Here is a 26,736-nt window from a genome sequence, read left to right on the forward strand (position 1 = left end):
TTTTGCATACAGGAGCAAGTTCGTGCTACCCAGTCGTGCATTTTATTTCTTAAATGTAACATGCTCATATAACTGTCAAAATAACTGTCATACTAATGAAAAGCGTTGGCCGTAAGACTTTGATCAGGGTCTTTTTGTCAAGTTGATTCGGCTTAAAAATGTAGTTCCCCTCAATGCCTGATAACAGTCCTCGCACACAGGAATTGTTGAGAGTTGTAAGGCAATAGGTCGAACAATTAAAAGCCGACATTCGACGAAATTAAACTGGGTATTGAAAAAAGTTGTGCAAAATTTGATCCCCAGGATGTCGTTTATAAAGCGCAGCAGTGGCGATGACCCTATGATAGAAATTATTTCTAAACATTGAATAGCAAGAAATTTGTAAGCAATCAAGTCAAAATTTTATATACTTAATTGAATTTATGTTACAAAAAATACCTGGTACTGTTAATTCATTTTGACTACCGTTAGGTATGCCTGCAGTTATCGTCAATTCAAAATTAAAAATGCATTGTAGGAACATTTTATATCAATGACATTACTATAGTTTTCAAAACCTCGATTTAAAAATAAATTTACTATTACATAAATCTCGACGTAGACAAATTCACTAAAGTTTTCCATATCTAGCAACCTATTGTTACATAGTTAAATTAAAAGTAACAGTATTCTGTAATAAACCATAAAGGCATAATTCCATAAATTTCGCAAACTACTATTCTCGTAACAATTGAAAACTATACAAGAAATTTCCTAGTATTTCAGTCTTACTTAACAAATTCATTGTACTTTGTACTAGTTCTGAAAATCTCTAAAATTATGGCCAAAGATTAATACACGCTATTGTATATTGCTTTTAACCCCCCCCCCCCCTCTCTCTCACACTCTCACTCTATCATTGTGTTTCTAATGGCAACCAACTACGGATACCGATACCAATGCCGAATGGTGCTCCAAATTCCAGGCTTATATACCCAAGATAAATACCTTCTGTGTTTACGAATTTCATTTCCTGCAATGAAACTTTAACCTCGATGTTGGTAGGCTTATCGTACATTGCAAGTTGTCATGGTATCAAATTGTTGGGAAATAAAGTGCAATTCTTATTTGGCTTTAGCTTTGGCTTGGCCAAACGTCCTCCAATTAGTTTCCCTGTTTCGAATGTTTGGATGTTATACTCTTTTACACAATTTCTGGGAAACAACTTTTGTTTGTTCGTCGCCGTCGGTCGTGTCGTCGTCGTAAGGAACATAATGTAGATGTATGGCTGTGTCCTGATTGCAGTAGTCTATGTTTAGATCGAATGATTGCATATGGGTGACGATGAGAATAGGGCAAAGGTATTTCTATCTAGGAAACTACAATCAAATAGGTCTCTTTTAAGCCCATTGTTTATCCTCTAAGGTGGAATAATTCGTGTTGTTTATAAATTCTGGAATCTTCTCTTTGTAAATGTCTTTTTCTATTTGTTGATTTAAGGATATTGAGTTTTCGAATTAAGGTTGTCTACATTCTTTGAAAATGTATTTTATTTATCTGCCAAATAATAGTTAACTCAAATCTGAATTTTGAAATAAATTGGAACTTGAAGTAATTCAACGAAATTGTGTTTCTAAACTCGATGAACTCTAGAAAAAGTAATACAGCTCAATTTAAGCTTAAAATAGTTACTTGACTTAAATGACTTTATGTACTTTGAATACTTTGGGTATTCAAATGATTGAATACCCGAAATTTACCTCAATGCTTTTTCTTATTGGAGACTTAATTGGATTCAAATTGAGTGTTTGATGTTTTCCTAACAATGGAAACTTAATTTCTGAATATCTTCAAACTTACTTCTAAGTTAATAATTTTATAACCAAACTACTTAAATAAATACTCAGAACTTGAAAGCACAGCCTTAAAGACTTTCTTTATTTTTAATTTTTTTAAAATACACTCTTTTTTATTTCTAAATCTAAAAATAAAGTTATGGTAACTTAACTAATTTACATAAAAGAATACTTCTAAAATTAATATTGGACTTAATTTATAAATTTTATAAGAACACATACAATATGATAATATTCTAGTCATAGTAACTTAACACACAGACGGAAACAGTTTTAAAAACATAAAATCAAAAATATTAACAAATTCAATTTATTAATATTTAGCTTTTCGAAAATTATTATCATCAACTTTGTTTGTTGTAAATCTTTGTTTAGCCGAAGGTGAAGTATTCGCACTAAAACTTTGATTGCCATCATTGCCGGAAATTGTTGCACCAGTACTTCCTTGTCTTGTTAGGGTCGTTGTTGGGACGTTAAGAAAATCTGAAAATAAAAAACCCGCATCCATACTTTGAGTTTTGCCATGAAAACTCCTTGAAATTCTTCTTGGTGGTTCTATGAAAATTTCCTTCACAATAACTGCTCCTGGATTTTTTTGTGCCGCTGCTGCTGCTGCCGCTGCCGCAGATGATGATGTTGATTGTGATAGATTCGATATGGAATCGGTTTTTAAATTTGAACAAGATCGGGTTTTTGATTCCGGATCATCATCTTCTTTATTGGGTTTGGATTTTTTCTGCAAAGTGTTACTTTCGAAATTTTTGAAATTCGAATTCGAAGCCGATTGAGTCAGAAATTGAGTTGTTACATTTTCGAATTTCTTTCTGCGGATTACCTGTGGCGGTGATCGAGGTGAAGGTGATGAGGGTTCTTTTTCAAAGAGACTTATTTGCTTTTGGATCTTTGGTGAAATTGGATCAGTTGGCTTTCGAGCCGGAGGTCTCAATTCGAAACGCTCCGTCTCACGATATACTTCAGTCTCGATTGTATGTGGGCTGAATTCATCTGGTGGAAGGGAGGGTGTGGTTGCTGCTGAGAGGGTTGCTTCATCTTCGTCTTCATTCTTAAAAAAAAAAAAACGAAAGAAAGTAAAGCAATTAGAAAAATGCGGAGATATTATTTTTTTGGGAACTTACTTCAATGGAAAGTGTTATTGAACCTTTGGTAGCTGCAGTGCTAAGGTCCATGCACATGCTGACAGGTGTGAGACAGCAACTTTTGTCTCCCTCCGTGGGAGGATTGAATACATCAGGATCCAAGTTGTCACTATTTAGTTGAACATAAACTGAATTTAGATCATCATCGAGCTGTGGGAAGAATTTCGCCAGTTCTTCAGCTGTTGGCAAGACATTAAACCTGTAAGGATATTAATATTAATTTTGGTTTTAATTTAGTTTTATTAAATAACAAACCCATCAGTACTTGTTAAACTCATTGACATCTCTCCACTAGGTGTTCCATGTGAATAACTATCAGAAACAGCAGGTGATGATGGTTCCGTGCTGCTAGCTAAACTTGATTGTTTACTCCAATCTAATAGTTTGTTTTTTTTTTTGTTTTTGTTTTTGGTTTTGAATGTTTGTCATAAGAAGAAAATATATAAAATGTATAAACAAAAAGCAAAAGACAAATAAGTGAAATGTGCTCTTTGCGAAATTCAGGAAAGACGATTTAAGGAATTTATACAAACGAACACAATGGAGCTTATCATAATAAATGTGAAGCCGAAAACTGAAGAGGCATTTTATAATTTTTGTTTCAAATAAAAGAAGAAGAAATATTTAACTACGTTTAGTTCTACTAAAATTTTTATTTTGTTTTAAATTAAATGTTTGCTCAAATCGTTCAGTCTACAGAGCTCCAGGCATAAAATTGGAAGATCCTGAAATGAAAATAAAATGCAATGACAAAAAAGGGTGCGGATTGGTTTTTTGTTTGTCGTTGTTGTTGTTTTTCGGGTATAGGTATATAGATGTACATGTATATATGCTTATAGATACACTGGACTTCAACCTAACGTCATATTATTGATTAAAAGATTAACAGGTACGATTATATTCAAAATCAAGGACTATCAGCTGCTATAAATCTGGAAAAAATTAAACAATTACTTAACTAAAAAAAACAACTTAATTTTAAATTAAAATGATTATATACACCAAATGCAACTTTTTGTTGGAGGTGTTCATTAAATATACTATCATATTTGTATTTCTTTTCTAGAGAGTGGTTAAATTTTAAGGGCCGATGTTGAATGTGGACCACACCTTAACGTTAAGTTTTTTTTCAGCAATTCTTATGGAATTTCTCAATTTCAGACTGACTCAATTTGAACCATGGAAAAACACATAACCAAGCAACGCGTTTAAGTTAGTCAGGCTTGTTATGAAAATAGGCGTTCGAATAAAAATGCATATCGTGATTTTTTCGGTCATTTTAATATTCCAAATGTTCTTACAATCGGAAAAATAGTACAAATATTTGAGCAAGGAAATATTGCTGCCATAGTGTGGCTGAAGAGCCCTTTACCTCATCATCTTCAGTCAGAGGCACCTTTTTACCTCAATGGATTCGTCAATAAGCTGAATTATCGCATTTAAACGGTTTATGGGCTGGCGACATAATCGGGTTGTAGATTTTCCAAAACGAGGATGGTCAGACACTTAATGTGAATGGTGTTCGATATCGTGAGGTGATAACGAACTTTCTATGGCCCGAATTTTAAGATGTGCACGATATGTGGATTCAAAAGAGCTAACGAAACTTAATTAAACAATATGATAATATTCATAATAAAAAAAGAGGCTGGGATGCGACCTACACTGATAACTTCCCATCCCGTCTGTCGATTTGTCTTGCTTAAAAGTTTGTCTATATGTACTCGTATCAATTTTTACCAAATTTGCGTACTATTTTTTGTAGATTTTATTTTTTATGAAAAAACGGACTGTTGGATTTTATATAAAAATTATTGAATATCAAAAACAATATTTTCTGTGAAATAAAATAAGTTTAAAGTCAATATTTTTAATTTTTGAAAAGCTATTTGAGTCAAAAGTTAAATTTTACCAAGTTTTAGTATTGTTTTTTTTTTTAGAGTTTTATTCTTTGTAAAAAAACTGTCAATTCAATTTTTTTCAAATTTTATCGAATGTTAAAAACAATATTTCTTATAAGATAAAATTAGCTTGAAGCCAATCTTTCAAATTTTTGAAAAGATATTTGAGTCGAAAATCAATTTTTACCAACTTTTATTAATTTTTTTTAGGTTTTTAATTTTTTGTACAAAAACTGTCCATTCGATTTTTTTTTAAATTTTACTGAATGTTAACAAAAATATTGTTTGTAAGATAAAAGTAGTTTAAAGCCAATATCTACAATTTTTGAAAAGATATTTGAGTCGAAAATCAATTTTTACCAACTTTTATAAATTTTTGTTTAGGTTTTTATTTATTGTAAAAAAAGCTGTCAATTCGATTTTCCTCAAAATTTGTCCTAATGTTGAAAACAATATTTCTTATAAGATAAAATTAGTTTGAAGCCAATCTTTCAAAGTTTTGAAAAGATATTTGAGTTGAAAATCAATTTTTACGAACTTTTGTTAATTTTGTTTAGGTTTTTAATTTTTTGTACAAAAACTGTAAATTCGATTTTTTTCAAAATTTTACTGAATGTTGACAACAATATTTTTTGAAAGATAAAAGTAGTTTTAAGCCAATATCTACAATTTTTGAAAAGATATATTAGTCGAAAATCAATTTTTACCAACTTTTATAAATTTTTGTTTAGGTTTTTATTTATTTTAAAAAAAACTGTGAATTCGATTTTTCTCAAAATTTGTCCTAATGTTGAAAACAATATTTCTTATAAGATAAAATTAGTTTGAAGCCAATCTTTCAAAGTTTTGAAAAGATATTTGAGTCAAAAATCAATTTTTACCAACTTTTATTAATTTTTTTTTAGGTTTTTATATTTTGTAAAAAAAACTGTCAATTCGATTTTTCTCAACATTTTATCAGTTGTCAAACACATTATTTTTCGTTGCACAAAATTGTTTTGGAGATGAAATCATATCTTAGTCGTAAGATTTTGGAGGTGACAAATTTTTGTTTTTAATTTTTTTGATTTATAAAAAAAATCGTTAAATGGATTTTTTTTTCAAAAAATATACTTCTTAGATATCACGTTACAATATATTATATAAAATTTAATTTAAGTCTCTAGCGTTTTTGGTTCGTAAGATATTTAGGGTTAACCAAAATTTTCACCTTTTTTTCAAACTGCTATGGTAAAAAAACCACCCAGGCAATTTTCTTGAGAGCCCTTTCTGCATCTTTCTGCCTTATTATCTGTATAACAAAATCTATTTGAAATCGATATCTCTTCTGGTTCTTGAGCTATGGACGACGAAAAAAACGTCGCGAACGTACGTACACACGCACGCACAGACATCTTTCTAAAAATCTTTTATTCCGACTCTAGGGACCTTGAAACGTCGAGAAATGTCAAAATTTTAAATTTGACAAATCGGACCCATTACAATAATTCCCTAAATAATAATTTGTTTTGTATTAAAAATCAACATCAGCCCTTAAAATTTGACCACCCTTTAATTCTATGGGTCTAGTATAAGAAGTGACTCCATGTTAAACCTTTGACTATAACTAAACAAAAATCCTAGCTAATTTTTTAAACATGAACAAATTTTCATGCATTCCATTCTGGACCTTTAAATGAACTTATCTGAAAGAGACGACTCTTTGAGGTCTTGAAAAAATATGATATTGTTTAGTGAATAAAAGGATATGATGATGAATTCAAAGTCACGACTTAAACACATCAAAAAGAACATAAAGTTTTCAAGAACTTTCCCTTATCTAAACACTGACTATTGTTAAGTCTCAAGAAATCATTGATGGTATTAAATTTCTCACTAAGCCTTATGATGACTGTTGGTTTAAATCTAAAATTTAACGAAAAACAACAATTCTTAAGCAAATAACTAACAATGTTTTGGAACTGTTGTCGTTTTTGAAAATCAATTCCATTGATCTAGTTGAATAATAATAAATCAATATTGTATTCAAAAGGATGTTTTCCAAAGCTGCGCTGTACCTATGTATGGTGTATGTATGTATGCTCATACAGTGTACCTTTAATTCAGTAACGGAGTACGTTGAATTGCTAAACAAATATTTGCCTTGTATAGTTTCGAAATATAAACAACATTAACTTCGATGATATGCGAGAAGCCATAACCATGATAGCCCACAATTATTAATTATCACTGTCACACAAAATCCTTTTAAGTATTCTGCAAACACACCTCGGACCACTCCTTTCCGTTTTCCGTAACTCGTAAATTTCTATTCATATTTCAAAAACTCTCTTTCAAAGGATAATAATAATAATTGTTATTTGCTTTCAACCCCCTCCCTCCAGTATACAAGCCGACAGACTATGGCACAGGATAGACACATAGACCCACAACAATGGCTTGATGTAAAGTGGAAATCTACACCTCAAACCCTTGGCTTCTTTCCAGAACCCACCGACACAGAGATATTATGATGGGGGCAGAGCAGAGATATGAAAATATAAATCACAATTTGAATGTAGGGAAAGAGGAGGAACCATCAGGTGTTTTATATTTGCGAACTTTCATTCTGTATAAAATAGAATATTCAACTCATCATCATTTGAGTTGTCATCATCGTGTATCCTTGTTTACTTTTCCTGCCAGTCATTTCTGGAATTTCCTGTTTGTTTTTATTTTTTGAAAATGTGCATCATAAAAGATGAAGAAGGATGAACATAAAATAAATAACAAACAAAACGACAGAGAGTGAAAAATAAGATGGGCACTACCTTTCATAAAAATACAAATAAACAAAAATGAAAAACATTTTAAGTGAGCTAAAAGGACTCTTCTGAAAGTTGCGTTGTTTTTTAAGGTGAGTGCATTTATAGGAAAATAGTGCCGCTCAAGAGGATTTATTATGAAAGTTGTCAAGACTATAAATAAAGTTAAAAAATGATGGACAAATTCTTACTTGAACTTTTTAACATAGAGACAGAAACAGACAGAAAGTTAGAAGAAAAGAAGAAAAGTTTAGATTCGAAAATAGTAGAAAAACACTCCGTTTCATTTGATTAGAGACAAGTTTAATTTTCTACTTGAAGGTGTTTTTTTAGACACCGATAACTCTTAATTGATATCATTAATGTTTTAAAAAGTTCAAAATCATTCACTTAAGGGGTTTTCAATAGTAGGTTCCATTTTAATTCACTATTTTGGCAGCTGTCATCTTTTGACATATGACAAGTAAAAACTACGCCATTAGTAAAAAATAAACGCTACGCTCGGCTCTAAGCAATACATTTTTAGAATTAGCAGTGAAAATGGTGAATATTAGGATGTAGTTCTTCGTGGGGCCCCTACTCGACTTTCAAAAGTGAACAAAATTTGAGTTGCTGGGACAAGTTAGTAACGTGACGGATCGAAACCGTGTGGAAATGCTGCTATAGCTGTAGCCCTTAGTATTGACAAAAACCAAGGTTTGTTGATTCTTCCTCGATCTTTGAATAACACTAATTTAACTTGAACTAATTTGGGACTTATTTGTTAAAACAGACTCAGCAAAAATAAAGAAAGTATCCAAAGTATCGATTTTTAAAAGATTCAATTATTTAATGTTTCTCATTGAAAATAAAATTTAAAGAAAAATATTCCCCAATCAAATGATGCGCAGTGTGTTATGTTGATAAAAGACGAATTAAGTATCTAACTATTTTTGTTCCAAATAGCAAACAATATCATGCTGTTTTTTTTTGTTTTTTTTTTGAATAAAATTCAAGCAACAGCCAGAGTGTTGATTTTATTTTTTAAAAAGTCTTACATCTATCAAAAAAATTAATAATTTTTATTTAAAAAAAAAGAGAAATATAAGGCAAATAAAATTCTAATAATATTTTATTGTTGCAGCGAAATATTTCAAACAGAGAAACAACAAAATTTAAACATAAACATTTTTCCAAAAAATAAGCTTTAAAAAATTGATTTGAAAAAGCTAATTGTTAAAAATCGATCTACAAGACTATATTATCCTCATCAAACTTACTACTGCTATCACCACAAGGTGAAGGATCATTTAATGGACATCCGGGTATAGAACTTCCGGTTGTTGTTGATGTTGTTGTTAATATTTCATTTCCTTCCAATTGTCCACTACATAAATTTGTTGGAGTAGTTGCAGGCTTTTCAGCTTCTATTGGCAAATTAACGGACGTTTGTGATGGAGTCGGAATTGGTGTAGATGGATTTTTTGGTGGCGATGATGCAGGTGTTTTGAATAGAGGTGCAACTGTCATTTTTTCCAAAAACACATCCAATTGCTTTAAGGAAAGCGCATTGTGTAGAGTTTCCAGTGGACGAATTGGTGGTACACCGCCGAATCCTTCAAGGACTGCTGATTAGATTTTTTAAAATATATTTGATTTTTATCTTAAGGCTAAAATTTGTGAACTTGTAAACTTCTTTAAGGCGGATTAGAACTCTGTAATTCGAGTAAGAGAGTATGCAAATATATGTTTTGTTATTTTACTTTAACTTATCAAAAACTTCAAATGAACATTCAAAAGAACAATACTCAAAAAAGTTGAACTTTTCACTTTGATGAAATTGACATTTGTCTATTTTCAATTTAAAACAATGTTTTAAAATAAAAAGACTGGTACTTATTTTAATTAGGAAAATAAGTGACTTTTTAAAGCATTTTTGATTGATAATCTGGAAGGAGAAGAAATAATAACTTTTTATATTTTTTAAAATAGATCTCATAGTTTTTGTTTGTCAGAATTATGGAAGTTGTTGACGGATTGGCGAATTTGTTTAACTATTGATTGACATTTCCAGATTCTTTAATTTCTCTAAATCTTCTTCTACATTTCTATTTGATGTGTTAGATCGATAGATTCATCAAAGTAGTTAGTGATTTGACAGGTTCGTTGTTTTTTTACTCTGCATTGACGTGTTATGAAATTTTGTATTTGTGTTTATGCTGCGCTTCAAAATTCTACAATTGACATATGTACATGCGCATAAAAAACGCGAGCCATGTTAAATTTTGATACAGAATTCACCTCAAAATTGTCAAAATACATGCATATCGGGGTCAAATTAAGTCCCATTTGCACACGGTCTAAGCTAATTTAGCGACTTTAACTGAAACTAATTTGCATGCTCTCGATTTAAAAGTCCTTATTCATGAATTTATTTCTATACACACAACGAGTATAGCTTCAATCATTATCTAAAAGTTCTTAAATTTTATAAATTATAACCTATAAATAAATATTATTATAGTTCATATATTTACCTGATGGTGTCGCTGTACTCGGTATCATATCACGCAAATTTGGTGCCGATGAACTGCCGCTAATTACCGCTGTACTAAATAAACTGTTTGTGCTGGTGGCCATCTTTTTGCCAAAGCCTCCGAATCCTAGCATTTTCATGTATGTCATCTGGCCGGCAATACTGTGCCTTTGGCGTCGAGAAGATGCCGACGATGAGCTTGAAGTCGATGTAGCATTGTCTGTGGTAGTAGTGAGTTTTATGTTTGTATGATGTGGTTTAGTTTTATTATTTGCCAATAATAATTGTTGATGTTTGTTTGTGATAATTTTTGTGGTGAGTTTTTCGTTATTTGTCAATTTGGCAGATGCCAATTTTAAAATGTCATTTTTATTTGGTTGAAAGTTCGTGGTGGGTATGGTGGGATTGGATGTAGTAGTAGTAGTAGCATGGGTGGATTGATGAGAATTATTATCGTTTGTTAATAAATTTGAATTAAACAAATTAAATGACATATTACACATGGACACGGATGTAGACAATGGCGGGTTGCAACAACAGTTATTAGTATTGTTAGTAGTGTTCATGCAATCGCATGACATTTCTGGGTTAGTGGTGAGATTGAAATCACTCAAGCTAGCATTTGCTGGGGATAAGTCAGATGAATTGGGGTCGGGTTCCAGCAATAAAGGCACCAAAACAGATTTACCATTTAATAAGGGATAGTCGTCATGGGACAAGTGGCGAGTTAAACGTTTACTTCCACCAGCTTGTGATTTGGGCGGCTTGGTCAACAAGGGAGGATCGGGAGCTGCAACTGATTCAAAAACTTTTAGAGGTGGAATTGAATCGAAATCTTCTGCATGCACAATTGGGATATCAGCAATTATTGCAGGGACCTCGCACTCAATGTCATGGGTTAGAATAGCTGCGGGAGCAGAGCAAGAAAGCTGCACAACCTCACAAGGATCAGAGGAGGGCGATGCCAAAGTACAATTATCCGTTCCCAGAGATTGTATAGATGTAACATTACTTCTGGAGCGAAAGCTACTGCCATCAGGAAGAAAGTTGATATTATCAGAGCAAGAAAGCGATGTTAGGCATGTGTAGGATAGGGGGCGTTCGTTAGTGGCCAAAGGAGATATTTTAGGTGAGTTTCGTTTGCGGTAGTAACGAAGACCAGACGTTTCATCAATATCGTCAACGGCCAATGGATGCTTCTGCGGTATTGATTCTGGAGTGCATGGATTCTTAGAGAAATCTATTTCGGATAAAGGTAATTCATTGGTTGATGAATCGATTTTGAAGAAAGCAACAGAATCGGTTACGCGAATTTGTATTGAGGTCTTGTTAATATGTCTAGCATTAGGAATTTCACTGAATTTCGGAATTTCCATTTTTTCAGTGGAATTTTCTTCTATGGTTAGTATAAAAGGAGTACAAAGTAACACAACCAAAATTGAAAAGAAATTAAGATGTTAAACAAAGAGTTTTGATTGAAAACAAAGCAGAAAGAAAAACACAAAAAGGATATTTTTGTTTCATATACAGGGGAGAAAAAAAGTAGCGATTAAGCGAGTGTATCCAAAATGATTAACGGTAAATGAAATTCATGTTTTTTTTTAAGTAAAAAGAATTTTTTGAAATAAAAGAAAATAATTTTGTTTTAATAAAAATTTGTTATTTCTTTGTTTATTGTTGGTTATGCACGAGATTAGATAAAAATATTGGTTAATGGAAAACACAGAAAAAAAAACAAGGTGAGTGATAAAACGAAAACGATTCGTGATGTTAAGTGACATTAATGTACATATCATGCTTTTTGTTTATTTTGTTTAACCTCAGCAAAGCAAAAACTTTGTGGTTAATACATTCGTAGGAAAAATATAAACATATATATTTTTTAAATTGGTTCCATTTCAATAAAATTAATTCTTATTCTAAGTATCTAAGTTTGAAGAATTATAACTTCAATCTCAATATTGTAGGGAGTGAATATTTCATTAATATTTGTATTCAAATTGTGATACAAATGAACGCATTCATTCAAAGAATCTTTAAAATCATTGTTTACTTATTTCAACTCTTTTTGTACGATACTCTTCAATAATGGCAGCCCTGTCATAGAAGACTGAACCTAATTTTACTTTCCCGTTGCCTTAAAAATGATCATTTTTTCTAAATTATCTCTTTTAACACAATACAGTCCATAGGGAAGCAGAACTTATTGGCTAACAACTCTCAACCATTCCTGTATGAGATGAATTGGGCCTACAGTTTGATGCCACGAACCGATCTTGGATGATTTGTCAATTACTCGCAAGAGGCAGTACATGTGAACAAATTGTTTTAGGTTTTTATTTAAGACAGGCAAGGTTTGAACCCAAGAACTCTGACGTGACAGTCCCACGCACTAACCATCACGGCACAGGCAATATTAGAATTCCAAACGTCAGTTTTCCGAAGTGACAAAGATAAACTTGGTAAACAAATGAGACAAGGATATTGATATTCGTTGAAAAGCACTTTGACAAAAGACTTTTAGACGCAAAATCAAAAACGTTAATAGGAATCTTAAATACATGAATCTAATTTGTAATCCATTTTGCGGTTTCAAAAGTATAGGGATGGAATTCTGTCGAACTAAGTTGTTCACCCAATTCCTTTTTTTTTCAGTTGAAAGTCTGACGATTACGTAAATAGATCGCTTAACTATGATTCTGCCAAAGACACATATTGTGTTTTAAGAGATTACAGTTTGCATAATTGTTGAACTACACACGTAATCAACCAAATTGTGAACAAATTTAAAAAAGTGGATTGGTTACAAATATTGTAAGGCCTGTTCATCATGGTTTCGCTTGTAATATTGAAAATATCGCTGCTGTTGGTGAAAGTGTTGCCGAATGTGTTGAATCCTCGTAGTTCTCAGAAATAAGGACTATCTTACGGCAAATCATGACGTATTTTGCATTTGGATCTACACCTTCATCAATATAAAGTCCAGTTTACACAACAACTGAAGCTAGCTGACCATTCACAACGTTGTAGATATGTCGAATGGGTGCTTGAACAACAGAAGCCGAACAAAATTTTCTTCAGCGACGATGCACATTTCTCAAAAGTATAGTATTTGGGTTTCTGACAATCCTCAAGTAATTGAAGAGATGCCATTACATCCACAAAAAGTCACTGTTTGGTACGCTCTTTGGTCCGGAGGTGTGATTAGACCTTACTTCTGCGAAAACGATGATGGAACAACTGTCACCGTCAATTAGGAACGTTATTGCTCGGAAAATATGTGGTTTCAACAAGACCGTGCCACTTGCCACACAACTTGAGCGAATATGTCTTCATTGGAAGAGAAATTTTATGGTCGCGTAACTTCTTGTCGTGGCGATATCAAAGATCATGCGATTTGACACAGCTGGATTTTTGTTGTGGGGTTACGCGAAACACCGTGTTTCTGTAGATAAACCTTTTAAGTTATGGCTGAGATGCCACTCAATATGGCTCAAAAAGTAATCGAAAATTTTCTCATTTCAATGATGTAAAAAATATTTTCTTTGTAGGTTAATCCAAAAAGTCTAGATAAACTAATAAAAGTATATTATGAACTAAAGAACAAATGTTATCGATATTTTGTGAACATTTTTACAAACCCATTCTTGAAGCTCAAGAGCTTTAAAAAGATGATCGAATAATGAAATAGGTCATTTCTCATAAAAAAAAAAAAAACGGAAAAATGAGTTAAAATGGTATGGTTTTTCAAACCGTCCATTTAAAAAAATTATGTTTGGACAAATTTTAATGAACAAAACTATTTTCTAATTTTCGTACAAATGTACAAAAATTCTTAACGAACCAAAACACAAATTGAGTATGTACAAATACCACATGAAGACTTAAGAGTTGTTCTTTTTGAAAAATACAGCGTTTAGATAAAAAAGATAATGATAAAAATTGAGTTAAATTGAAAAATATGAGAAAAAAGGTCCATACGTGCAAAATTCAAAATATGTTTTTTTAAATGACAGTTAGGCAACCCAAATGAAGGAAAAGGTATCCAAAAATCATATAAAATGTAAGTAAGAAAAAAATTAGAAACCCCAACATGAGACCAACAAAAAAGTAGGTATATATGGAAAATAAAATGGAAACTTTCAAAGTTGCTACTTTTCATTCGAGAGAATTTAAGAAAGATGAAAAAAGGACTGATTTTTATTTTAAACTATCTGCTTTCAATATTGATTAAACGGTTTAGCAAAATTTGCTATTTACGAATATTTTCAAAAACTAAACTAAGAAAATTTATTTAATGAAAATATCCTTGCAATATTGCCAGCAGTTAGTTTGTATTGTTTTTTTTTATTTTTATATATTTTTTTTAAATTTTGTGTGTGAAAAAAATAAATAACAGACTTGCAAGAAAAATTGTGACGACGACAGATATAAATATATTTATGTACATAGTTATACTTTCAGCCAAATACACGGAATTCCCGGCCAGATGCGCACATGTTTACATACGATATAAAGGATTTTGTTTAGTTGATTTATTTAAAATATGTAGATTTTTTTTTTGTTTTTAAAAAACTGTATTTTAAAATTGAAATAATATTATAATTTATAGTAATAAAACCCATATTCTTAAAATAAGATTTTGTTCTTTTTTTTTTGGGAGTGAAGATCGAAAGGAAGTCGAAACTTACAATCAGGAAAGAACCTGGATTATTTATTATTTACCTGCACCAAGAAAATGTAGTTTATTTTGTTCTACTACTTAGGGAATTTTTATCGTAAATTTAGTTAAAATTATAAAAGTTAATTAGCTGCAAATATGTATTTATATTATTGTAGTTTATGTTTGAAAGAAACTAGAAACTTTACTTATGAGGTTTTCCATTAGTTTTTGTTTTTATACACAAATTTAAAAAGTTTATAGCTAAAAATTTAGTGTAAAAAATTTTTCAGAGAAAAGAGTAAAACATGACCGCTTTTTTAAATGTAAACTTCATAGTTTCATGTTGGTAGCGCTGGCATTTGACACCTGTCAACCTCAGCCAATGGGCAGGTTCGGCGACATAAGGGACTTGAAAGTAGAGAAATTTTCTAGCATCTGATTGGCGAGCTGCCAACAAATTACATTACAATTAAGGCAACTTTATTGGAAAGTAGACTGGAAAGTTAGTCAAGAAAAATCTCCTTATCTATCAAGTCAAGTCCATTTGTGTGACAGCTGATCATATTTTTCATTTGATTGAATATTTCTTTACAATTTACATTACAAATCGTGATGGATTAGTAGCTTGTCTAAGGAATGGGAATGTTTTTGGAATGATCAACTGAAGGGAGAGGTTAGTGATGTAAAGTAAAATTTTTGGCATGGTACGTTCGGTTTACTGCAAATGATGTAACTTTTGCTGTCTGAACCTGTCCAATGTTTAAAGTGGCGAAATTATTCTCATCTTCCAAAATTGTGCACGTGAATAATGACAAAACTATTCACTTACTGATAGTTACTAATATTAGCTGAATGTTTGTCATTAATGATAATAACGCTTAACAAAGCTTACTAATAAAATAGTTATTTAAACAGCCAATTTTCTTTAATTAAACGATAATTCAGTGTTGTTTATTGTATAGTGTCGATAGCTATCGACTTAAGCTAGAAAGATACCGTAGTATCTAACTAATGAGTCCAACTGTTGCATTACACAAAATACCCATTTTTATAATCAGACAATCGGTAAAGTTGTAAGGAAATTTTAGGAATGGATGAGTTACTGATGTCGTAAGCTATGTGCATCAGTGCAAAGCTCGATCAGTCGAAATTATTGTGCAGGAGTTGACGATAAAATAAAATGTTTATCAAAAATATAAATTATTAGAAACTTGGAAAGAAGACCAACTATGATTCCACACTAATGTAACACTAAAAGGAAAGGTGGAGCGTTCTTATATTCTTTTTGTATTATTATGAAGTGAAATTATTGAAATACATACATAGATTAATTTATTTGAATTTATCTCTTTCCAATTTAGAAAGTGAAAACAATTATTTTGACTCTATGTATCACTCTGGTTACTGTGAGGAATAAAGGAAAACTCAACTCATAAGTGTTTTAAGCTCTTTTTTTCTTGCACGTTAAAACTACAATAATATACCTACATAAGCATTTAAATTAGTTTATTTTATTTATTTCAAATCAAAAAAAAGACATCACAAAGAAAAAAACACGAAAACAAAAACACACTGTATTCCATGCAACATTTTCAAATATTAAAAAATAAAATTAATTTAGAAAACTAAAACCAGATAAGTATAAGTTACATCGCTTTGCTTTACATTTTTGAGAACGAACAAAAATGCAAACAAATTAAAAAAAAAAAAAAAAACAAAAACAACCCGTCATCAAAGACTATTATCCCCAACACACAGAGAGAAAATATTTTACAAATCGCGTTTGATACAATTCTTGTGATGCAAGCGTTATTTTTTAAATACTATAATATTATAATTATTAAAATCACCCGGCGCTTTGGTCCCAAAACAAATTTCATTAAATTTCATATTATTGCAGGCAAATACAACCAAAATAAAAACCAACAAAATACAAATAAAATAAATTACCTTTAGTCTTTTGGTGGCGTTGTTCGAATGACCTTGAACGTGGTTCACCATCGGGACTAATGGCTCTATTGACCTCAAGCGAACCTGATTGTTTGGCTTGTTGGGAGGCAAGCTCTTCATTTAATCGTTTTGCCAAGTCTTGGGCTTCATGTCCGCTAACTGTATGATGTGATCCAATTGGAATAGGTTTGGATTTTAAGTGTTTAGAACGAATTTCTGTTTTTGGCAATGCTGCTAGCTCACTTTGTTCCTCCGGGGAATTTTCCTACAATTAATTAAATTTCAGTTTTTTAAACATGTTTCAAAAATTGTAAAATCTACTTCTGAGTGTGGTTTTGAGTGTACTGGTGAAGTTTCCTCCAAATTCAAGTCATTCTCTTCATCGATTCTTGTAGGATTGGCATCATCGGGGCTCTGGGAAATACGAATACCAACAGTCGGAGTCTTTTGGGGACATAAATAATAATACAAGCATGCGTATTGGGTAAAAGCCTTAAAATTGTACTTACAATATTTTTCGAATGGGCCGAATCGTTACGACTATGCGGCCTAAATCCTGGCCCAGGAGGAAGATTCTTTTGCACACAACAATTTACACCTGGACTGAAATGCAATTCCACATGGAATCTTTCTTCTGAACAAGGATCTTTTGTGGGATCTTCGTACAACATAATCACTATCTGTGACATGTAATTCAACTCAGAAACCATTGAGATGTAGTCCATCGCACGACGCCACTGTTCATCGGTGAGCACATTCAAAAGTCCACCATATCGTAATACGGTGAGCAGTGAATGTACATGACTCTCACTTGTAAAATACAGCCGGGTTCTTACATGTCTTCCAGGACTGGAAACTCCATGGCTGTAGCGAGGATTCAAGCGATTTACACTCTCTTCACCAACTTCCTCGATGTTTCGCTGAAGATCAGCCTTGATTTTTTTCAGTAAAGGCGTACAAATGCCCTGACCGATCGTCAATTTCTCCTGAATTGTCAAACCATACTCTTGGGGTATGACTATGTCGGCCAAATACTTGGCATAAATGTACAATTCCTCTGCTTGATCATACTGCAGAGTGTGTTGATTATGTTGAAGGTCATACTTTATACAGTCATAGATGTCCGGAATTTTCGAGATATCAAATTGTTTACTCTTGGTTGAGAAGTCTTTTTCGATTTTCTCCCATCGTCGACCCATCAGATCCCACGTCTCACCATGATACAAGATTGCATCTTTTGTCTTGGGATCATCTTTTTTCACACTTATTATCGACATCAGTTCTTGGATTAGAGAGTGTACATGTGCACAGCACTTAACTGGGTTCTTTACAAAATCCATTGCCTGATTAATGCTAATACTGTTTCCAGGATTTATAGCCTCTCGGTCTTCTTTTGTAAAGTCACGATCGATCTGCATAAGCTCATGTAGACGATTTTTCGCCCTAAGTAAAGGTGCACAAATAAGAATAGAACTTGAAAGAATATGTTTTAACTTACATATTTTGATATTTGCTTGAGTCACAGTCGTTGTCTAGAAGTCCATTTGTATTGGCACTCTTAACCATCTGCACTAAGATCGGTGTTAGTTCACCTTCAAGTGCCAAGAGACCTTTGGCAAAGGCAGCTGCTGTCATTTGAACCCGTCCTTCGTCAGAAGCATAGATTTTCAAATCATGCCGAAACGTCGAGTGTAACCTACCAAAATAAATTCAAGTAAAATAAGAATAAGATCAAGAAAATATTTTTTGTTATATACCTCAGTAGTCCTAATCCTTGAGTTCCAGAATAGTCATGTCTGCCTTGGCCACCTGGATACATACAACGGAAAATCCTACCAAGTTCTTCTGCTTGAATTCGTCCAGCAGGCGTTAGTTCCCCTCCCCATTTGAGAATCAAAACCAGGGATGGTTCTTTTGGAGCATCTGAATTAAAAACAGCAAGAAAAGGCATAAGGATATTTTTTTCAAGACTAAACAAAATATTTAACGACTACATACTAGATTTTAAGGAATTACCCTCATCGGAGCTAGATCCTCTTGGTCGTCCTTTTGGTTGATATTTCATTTGAACTTTTCGATTTATACCAGAAAAATGACCATACCTTGAAAAATAAATATAGATAAATAAAATAGAAGATTTTATAAATCGTTTAAAGAGGTTAAGGTTAATATTTTCGGCCCACTCTGTATCTATTCCTTTTTCTTACATTTCTAAAACACTCTTTAGTTGTTCCAATTTGCCCTGTTTCTCTTCGATTTCCGATTCTCCAGCTTTTGTTTGTATCTCAGCCAAAAGAGATCTGGCTATATCGAGAATTTCTTGTAATTGTTTGGGTCTTTTCAGCTTAACATGGCCATGTTTATAGCCGTCATACTTTTCAAAAATTTCAAAGAACCTTAGAATAAAAATAAAAGATAGTAGTTGTGTTTAATCTTTTTCTATTTCCTTGGAAAAAAGAGATACTTACTTAGGATGCCTAACTTCAACTTTCATTTTTTGTTTCGGAGTTCGATCTCCATGTCTTATCACAGCCACAACACATCTTAGCTCCATCATTTTTCCAAACGTAGTCGGCACAATTGGTGGGTCGTCTAATTGAAATGGTACAGACCATGGTATGTGTAAGGTTGGCGTCAATTCGCGTAGTATCATATTTCCAAGTATTTTGGCACAGTCATCATAATATTTATTGGAGTTTTTAACGAAGCTAAAACCATTTACATCACATACATATGATTTTCCATTGGCCCTTTAAATAACAAATTAATCGAAATGAACTAAAATAAAATTATATATATTTAAGTTTAAATATATTTAAATGGTTTTGGGTAGTTTTGTTTTGCTTATACCTGAAATTAAAAACATAATTCAAGCTAAACTTAAAAGAGGGAGCTATCATGTCAACAATGAATCGCTAGAAATTGAGTAGATTTTAGAATTATAGACATGTCGAAGTGGTTTTCAAACAACATGAGTTTCCCTGTCATAAGATGGAAATAAGCACAGTTCTTTCGAATCGAGCGTCATTTGAAAATCAAATGCCGAAAAGCAACAGATAGAAACATGCCTTGAAGCTCTTATACTCATAAGTGATCATTAATCTGAAATTTAGCCCAAACTAATATAGTACAGCTTTTGGTCTTCGGACTGAATTTCTGGGACTGAATGGACTTTCGGAGTTTCCATTAAACGCCGACGATATTGACATTTAAAAGATTCAAAAATCAATTATTTAGAAGAGTGAAATCAATAAATTTTCATCTTACTTACCTCAACAGATCAAATCCACAAACGGTTTGTTTAAAAGCTAAGCACACTTTACGAGATATTAATTTCTCTGCGTTGTTTAAAATTACAGGATAACGAATTTCTTTGCCCTCACTATCACGTTCAACTTTACCATCTAGGGCTGGACTTTTTCTTGCCTCGGCATGTGCATAATCTGGACCAACGGTATAGACTTTAACGTCCGTACCTGAAAAATACACTGAGTTTTAAAAGTAATGTTTGAATCTTGATCTAAAATAAATTAATTGTTCAGAGTTTTGTGGGGGGAAGATTTACCAAAAACACTTCTCTTAAAAAGGGCTTGAAGGCAGTTTGATATTTTGTTTTTTTTTTTTTTTTGCAATGAGTGAGTTATATAAGTATGATCAAAAACGAGAAACTTTTTTAAATTATTATTTTTTTTTAATTTTATTTTTTAATGCAACAAGAATAAATAATTACATACACATTTTTTTGTTTTTGTAATTAATATTTAAGTCAGTTCAGTTTTCTGAGATAAATACTTATAAAACACAAACATTTTTACTGCAGAGACAAAATTTTGCATTTAATTGCTCAATTTTTGACAAAGAAAAATTTTGAAGAATCTCAGAAATTTGAACTGGTTAGTATGTATTTTTTGTTTTGTTTTATTCATAACCAAATTTTTATCTGAAAGCAAAAGTGCAAAAAATTAAAAATAAATTATTTTGCTTATTTGAAAAAAAAAAGAAGTGAAATATAAATTAAAATAAATAACACAAAACATATTCAAAATAAACTTACAAGACAAAGGACATGCTTATTTTGTACGCACCGCACATTCAACAAAAAGATTATTGCCTTAAAAAAAAATACATAATTCTTAAAACCAGTTAAAGGTAATCAAAGGCCTACAAAAGAGCAGTTTTAATGAATGGGAGCAAACGAAAGTCGAACACGTCTTTTTTGGGAATCTAAAACCTTCAATTTTGTTCGAAAGTAATTCAGGAGATTTTTGAATAAGTAGTAATATAAATAATATAAGGTTTTTAAATTGGCTCGGGTATATTTTGGCGCTTCATGTTGTTTTGGGGACATCTGCCAAATCTTTTGTTTATTATTTAGTTGTTTATGCCAAATCATTATGGCAAGTTACACGATTAAACAGAACGTTCAAATGATACAACTTTATAATCAAACGTTGCTCGAATTACGCTCATTTTACGGTAGAAATGGTGGTCCTTCACAGACGACCGGTTCAGTAAACAATTAGCCAACACCCGTAGGTTCAAGGAACGCAAGATCGGCCGAGATATCGCAGCGGTCCTTGAAAGCGTACAGAAGAACCCGAGGCAGTCTATTCCTCTCTGTGTACAAGAACTCGGCCTTTCGTAGACTTCAACTTGGCGAATTTTGCGTCGGGACTTGGGCCTACACCCGTACAAGATCCAACTGACACAGGAGCCCAAAGTCCAAAGCCATAGACAACGCTGTTTGTTTCCTGACTGGGCTTCGAATCGTTTGGAAGAGGACCCCGATGTTGTCTAACAAATCATCTTTGATAACGAGGAACATTTTTGCATGAATGGCTTTGTTAACAAGAATATATATGGGACGACACCAACCTACGCGAGGTTCACCAGGTGATAATGCATCCTCAAAAAGTTTCCGTTTGGTGTGGGCTTTGGGCCGTTTTTTGGGTTTTTTTTGAAAACGGCGTTAGTGATGCAGTCAACGTAAACTGAGAGCGCTACATAACGATGATAGCTAATATCTATGGCCCAAATTCAACCATATGGACCTTGATGACATGTTTTTTTTTTATTATTTGCAGGCACTCAAGGGGTTATTAGTTCCCTTTATATGTTTACATTTAAACACAGTGCGAGCATTAGGAAAATAGGGAAGGATTAAAAAGGAAATACAGGTGCACATTGGTCTTAAAGTTCTGAACATCAAAATGGGAGGGAAAAACAGAGTTGGCTAAAGCATTCCACATTCTCGATGTGCCATTTAAGAAAGAATCTCTATACTTGACAGTACGCCCGAAATTGAGCTCAAGGGTAAACTGATGAGCATTCCTGGAAGTGCGAGTATTACGGCTGAATTGTTTAAGGGGTGGAATGCAACTGGCTAGTTCAACAGAACATTGTTTGTAAAAATATCGATAAAACAACGAAGGGCATGAAACATTGCGGCGGTGTTCTAGCGATGTAAATGTTTCAATTATAGTTCTATCGCCTATCATTTTTAAAGCCCTTTTTTGTATTCTATCCAAGAGATTTAAACTTGTTTTGGGGGCACCTGCCCAGATATGCGAATTATATTCAAGCTTTGGACGGATGAAGGCTTTGTAAATTACAGCCAGATCAGAAGGGGTGAAAAATTTCTTGCACCGTCGGAGAAATCCTAAGCACCTGGCAGAATTTTTGGCAATATCAAATATATGATCGTTCCATAAAAGGTGATCTGTGATACACATACCAAGTACTGACAGTTGATTAGTTTCTTGGATGCAAGTGGCACTCATAGATAGTGGCATCGGGGGTATGTTACGCTTTAACGACAGGAGACAGCATTGAGTTTTCGAAGCATTCAATTCTACACGGTTTTTGATTCGTCATTGTACAATGCTGTCAAGATCAGAATTTAATGAGCTTATCATACGCTGCCGTTGAAGTTCCACATCCGAAGGACAAGGATGTGAATCTATAAACGAGTATGAGAAGCTGAGGGTACTGTCGTCGGCGAAACAGGTTAATGGATTAGAAGTGGCAGACATAAGATCATTTATGAATATAAGAAAGAGTGTCGGAGACAAAACGGAGCCCTGGGGAACACCAGTATTTATTTTAAGAATTTCAGACTTGTAACCATCCAATACAACTTGTATTGAACGGTTAGAAAGGTAATTTCTAATCCAACGAAGAAGAGATTCATCAATACCAAAAGCACGCATTTTCGATAAGAGAGCTTGGTGCCAAACTCTATCAAATGCTTTTGAAATATCAATATAATCTTACTTTCTCCAAAACGATGTAAAGATTTGTTCCACTGTTCGGTGAGTTGAACCAAATGTGGCAAACGCCACGATTGACATTTTGCATGAACGATTTGAGGTGTAAGGTTATCTACCGAAGGGGTGATGTGAATGTGCCACTAAGGTCATGCGATGTGACAGCGCTAGATTTTTGCTGCGGGGTTTTTTGAAGTCGAAAGTCTATACCCTAAAATTCAGTTGTATCAATGCGGAAGAGTCATTGAAAATTGAACCACTCGGCGCCTTTCAAATAAAAAATAGTTTTGTTAATAGCTCACGCACAGCTTGTTTTATTCTATTCGAACATCTACTCGCCCTTATTGAAACACTCTTAATAAAAGTACAATGTACATACATTTAGAAAATCATTACCAATTTTTTTCAAAATAAAATGACTTCATAAATTGGGCAGTTTTAGACGACACTTGCAGGTAGGGCAAGTTTCTAGTATCTGATTGGCCAGTTGTTAACAAATTTTCTTTGAATAAAGGCAACTTTATTGGAAAGTTGAATGGAAAGTTAGCTAAAAAAAATTCCACTTTTGTAAAAATGGTAACAGATTATATTTTTTCATTGAAAAGAAAGCTGAACTCAGTAATTTTTTATTTGTGTGAAAATTTCTTTGTCAAGTTAAATACCGTCCACCAGTTTAAATTGCTAAATTCTTCATATTATATTTTCACACCTCATAATTATCAAAAATGGTTTTTAAGCACTCTTTTAAAAACTTATAAGCGGCTTCCTTAAACATTTGTGGCACTTTGTAATACATAGTAAAATAAATAAAAATTTCCAAATATTGAGGGTTACTTGACGAACAACGGTTAGTTATGCCATTAGAGCTTTCAAAACTTAAATAATCTTAGAAAAGAATGGTATCACGTTGTTTTTTTTTAGACGATAAAACTATTTAATTTCAGTGGTTCTGATGGGCAACCTTCAATTTTCATGATTTGAGAAAATAAAAAGGTTTTAAAAGCTTCATCACAATTATGAAGCATAGAGAAAGCTGTCAGTTATTATGGAACTGATAAGGTTGAAGTTTTTACATCAAAAATTACTGCAGCTGGGTACAATTTTCTTAAACAATTCCACATTTTTGACTATTCAATAACTGCCGTACTCATTTCATCGAAACATTGTTAAATATACTTGGGGATGGTTAGTACCCACAATTAATAAGTGTGGTCGTAAGTTTAAAGACAAAGGATCCTTAATTTCTGCAATTAAGTTAGCGTTTAGCAAAACATCGTCGATATGGTAGAACCATAAAAAAGGATTCTCAGCTAAGCGTGTACATTTAAAACAAAATTTTGTTCTCTTATAACGATGACGGATCAAATGTTATTTTCAGGCATTAAGTCGAGCTTTTAGTCCCACAGATATTGCTTGTTTAAGACCCACCTTTTCTAGAAAAGTTACAATAAAATAAAAGAATTATAAAAAAGCCTTATATCCATTTAATAAAATACATTTATGTATTGTTTATATTAACCAGCATATCAAAGCAAAATATTCTAAGGACATAACATAACATAACACTTTACCAAACATGACAAATCCATGATAGTTGTGATTTATTTAAATACTTACAAAGCAGCAAATAATAAATATAAATTTATGAAAGCATCTTATTATGTATTTTATGTAAACGAGTTTTTCTGAAATAATCTACTTAATATTTAATGTTATTAAATATAACTTAATATCTATAATTTTGTTCTAAATGTTTAAATAAAAAAAAAAAGATAATATGAGCGACAGAGTACGTTTTATACTTGCAAATAAAAATATGAAAAAGAGAAGAGTCAACAATTTAAAAAAATGTAAACAAACAACTTACCATCGGTTGGCATAAAGTCCTCGTAAATAAACGAACCAGTTTTCCTCACTCTGGATTCTGGGGAATAGACACTACTTCTGCTTCCAATCTAGAATTTGAAGAAAACAACACATTTTCTTAGTTTAAGGGCACTGTAAAGTCTTTTTAAAGACTTACTTTGCGAAACAGTCTTTGACTACCGCCACCAGCTGATGTTGGATAGTAAATATAGATATTGTGATCCTCTGCAGACACAGGTTTTTCCACAAAAGGCTTATTAAATGTTACTCCATTCACTTCAACATGATCTTCAGATTCAATCAATTCGTGTTCTAAACAGAAAAAACGTACAACAGAGTTTAGAATTGAATTATTATTATATTAACAGAAATACCAAACTTACGCTTAGGATCTGGTGAATCTCTATCTAAAACAGCATATCTGGGTATTTCAATTCCTTCACTTTCCAAAATCGCATACACCCTTCGGCGGTCCTAATTTAGAGTGAAAAAAAACTACAGTGTCTAGAAGTGTTTCGAATATATTTAAGGCTACCACCTGAATATCGTATTGCATGTGCAAATTGTTTATAACAAAAGGTTTTCGAAGTTGGGCATATTGGATTGCTTTCTCCAAAGGGAATCCTTTTGAATGGAATGATATTAAACAATCGACAATTTGCCATTGTTCGACTGGTTCCTTTAGTATCACATCTTCTTCGAACACAACCATTTTTATATACTCGAACTCTTGGAGTCTTGTTAGAATTTCTTTCATGGGCTTTGATTGGGTCTTTTTGGACATAGCACATACTCCAACAACGACTTGCTTTCCGGAGCATGATGATATACTGCAATCAGAATCCATGCCATCGTTGCTCTCACCGCACATGTCAATGTCGCCCTGAAAATTATAAGAGAACAAATTTAATTTAATTATTAAAATAATAAGTGATTAGTTATTAACTAATAAATTGCGAATTTTGAGTTATAATGAAATATAGAACAAAAATATTTGTTTTAAGCGCACTAAGCAGCAGGTATAATTAATTGGCTTTCATAATTTGTTTTGACATTCATTTCTCTTTTTTGACTTTGCAAAGAATCAAAAAAGGCATGCTATTAAGATTCACTCTAGAGTTATGCAGATTTTAGCCAATGTCCTAAATATAAAAAGGAAATTGGACAGTAAAGTAAAATCTCATTTGGAACAGATTTCGGTACATAACTTAATCTCACATAAAGTTATTATGTCAACATTCAACATTCATTCAAGCAAATATTTTAGTCGATGATTTTTTAAAAATTATAATTTTGAATGATGGACATAAGGCAAAGGTGTTTAATACATCACTTTGGTATTGTAGATTGTCGATATTTCAATTCCGGTGATGAATGAAGTAAAGAAAACATTGTTAATCATGATTAGTTATCAACAAAAATATTGTAAAATATCTTTGATTGACAAACTATTAGATCAATTAGCATTCTCATCATAAGTGCGATTATGATCGATATAGAGATGATGTATTATAGTACATGTGTATATTTCGTGAGCAAGAAATCCTTGGCCCAACTTAATATAAATCCAGTAAAATCCATCTTATCTGTTGAAGGATTCCTTACATTATCAAATAGTCACATATCATCCCAAATGAATCAGTTAATTGCTATTTTTTGCGATCCAAAAATCAATTTGGTCATGAGACATCATCAATTTATGAAACAGTGATTTGAGGTCTTGATTATTTTTTCAAGTACTTCACTACTTGAAGAGGCAAAATAAGATCGATAGCATTG

At 32.4% G+C, this 26,736-nt stretch overlaps 1 protein-coding gene across 24 annotated transcripts in view; it reads right to left on the minus strand.

Annotated features, from left to right (window-relative positions):
• Positions 1-1,889: 1,889 nt before the first annotated feature.
• LOC129947675 (inositol hexakisphosphate and diphosphoinositol-pentakisphosphate kinase) overlaps positions 1,890-26,736 on the minus strand; it is a 51,295-nt gene continuing 26,448 nt past the window's right edge. For 9 of the 24 annotated variants that reach the window (XM_056058314.1, XM_056058313.1, XM_056058312.1 and 6 more), the window contains 18 exons: positions 25,496-25,840; positions 25,341-25,431; positions 25,115-25,269; positions 24,959-25,046; positions 20,097-20,313; positions 19,294-19,575; positions 19,033-19,221; positions 18,824-18,927; positions 18,583-18,748; positions 18,324-18,521; positions 17,335-18,268; positions 17,147-17,269; positions 16,826-17,090; positions 10,214-11,608; positions 8,957-9,304; positions 3,248-3,368; positions 2,972-3,191; positions 1,890-2,898 (listed from right to left, as the gene is read on the minus strand). In XM_056058314.1, the coding sequence (XP_055914289.1) occupies positions 2,149-2,898; positions 2,972-3,191; positions 3,248-3,368; positions 8,957-9,304; positions 10,214-11,608; positions 16,826-17,090; positions 17,147-17,269; positions 17,335-18,268; positions 18,324-18,521; positions 18,583-18,748; positions 18,824-18,927; positions 19,033-19,221; positions 19,294-19,575; positions 20,097-20,313; positions 24,959-25,046; positions 25,115-25,269; positions 25,341-25,431; positions 25,496-25,840 (5,991 nt within the window). In that variant the 3' untranslated portion in view covers positions 1,890-2,148. The remainder of the gene's footprint in view (positions 2,899-2,971; positions 3,192-3,247; positions 3,369-8,956; positions 9,305-10,213; positions 11,609-16,825; positions 17,091-17,146; positions 17,270-17,334; positions 18,269-18,323; positions 18,522-18,582; positions 18,749-18,823; positions 18,928-19,032; positions 19,222-19,293; positions 19,576-20,096; positions 20,314-24,958; positions 25,047-25,114; positions 25,270-25,340; positions 25,432-25,495; positions 25,841-26,736) is intronic. The other 15 variants (XM_056058334.1, XM_056058319.1, XM_056058336.1 and 12 more) reach the window with 11 other exon arrangements.

The sequence above is a fragment of the Eupeodes corollae genome, chromosome 2 (assembly GCF_945859685.1).
Source record: "Eupeodes corollae chromosome 2, idEupCoro1.1, whole genome shotgun sequence".
NCBI lineage: Eukaryota > Metazoa > Arthropoda > Insecta > Diptera > Syrphidae > Eupeodes > Eupeodes corollae.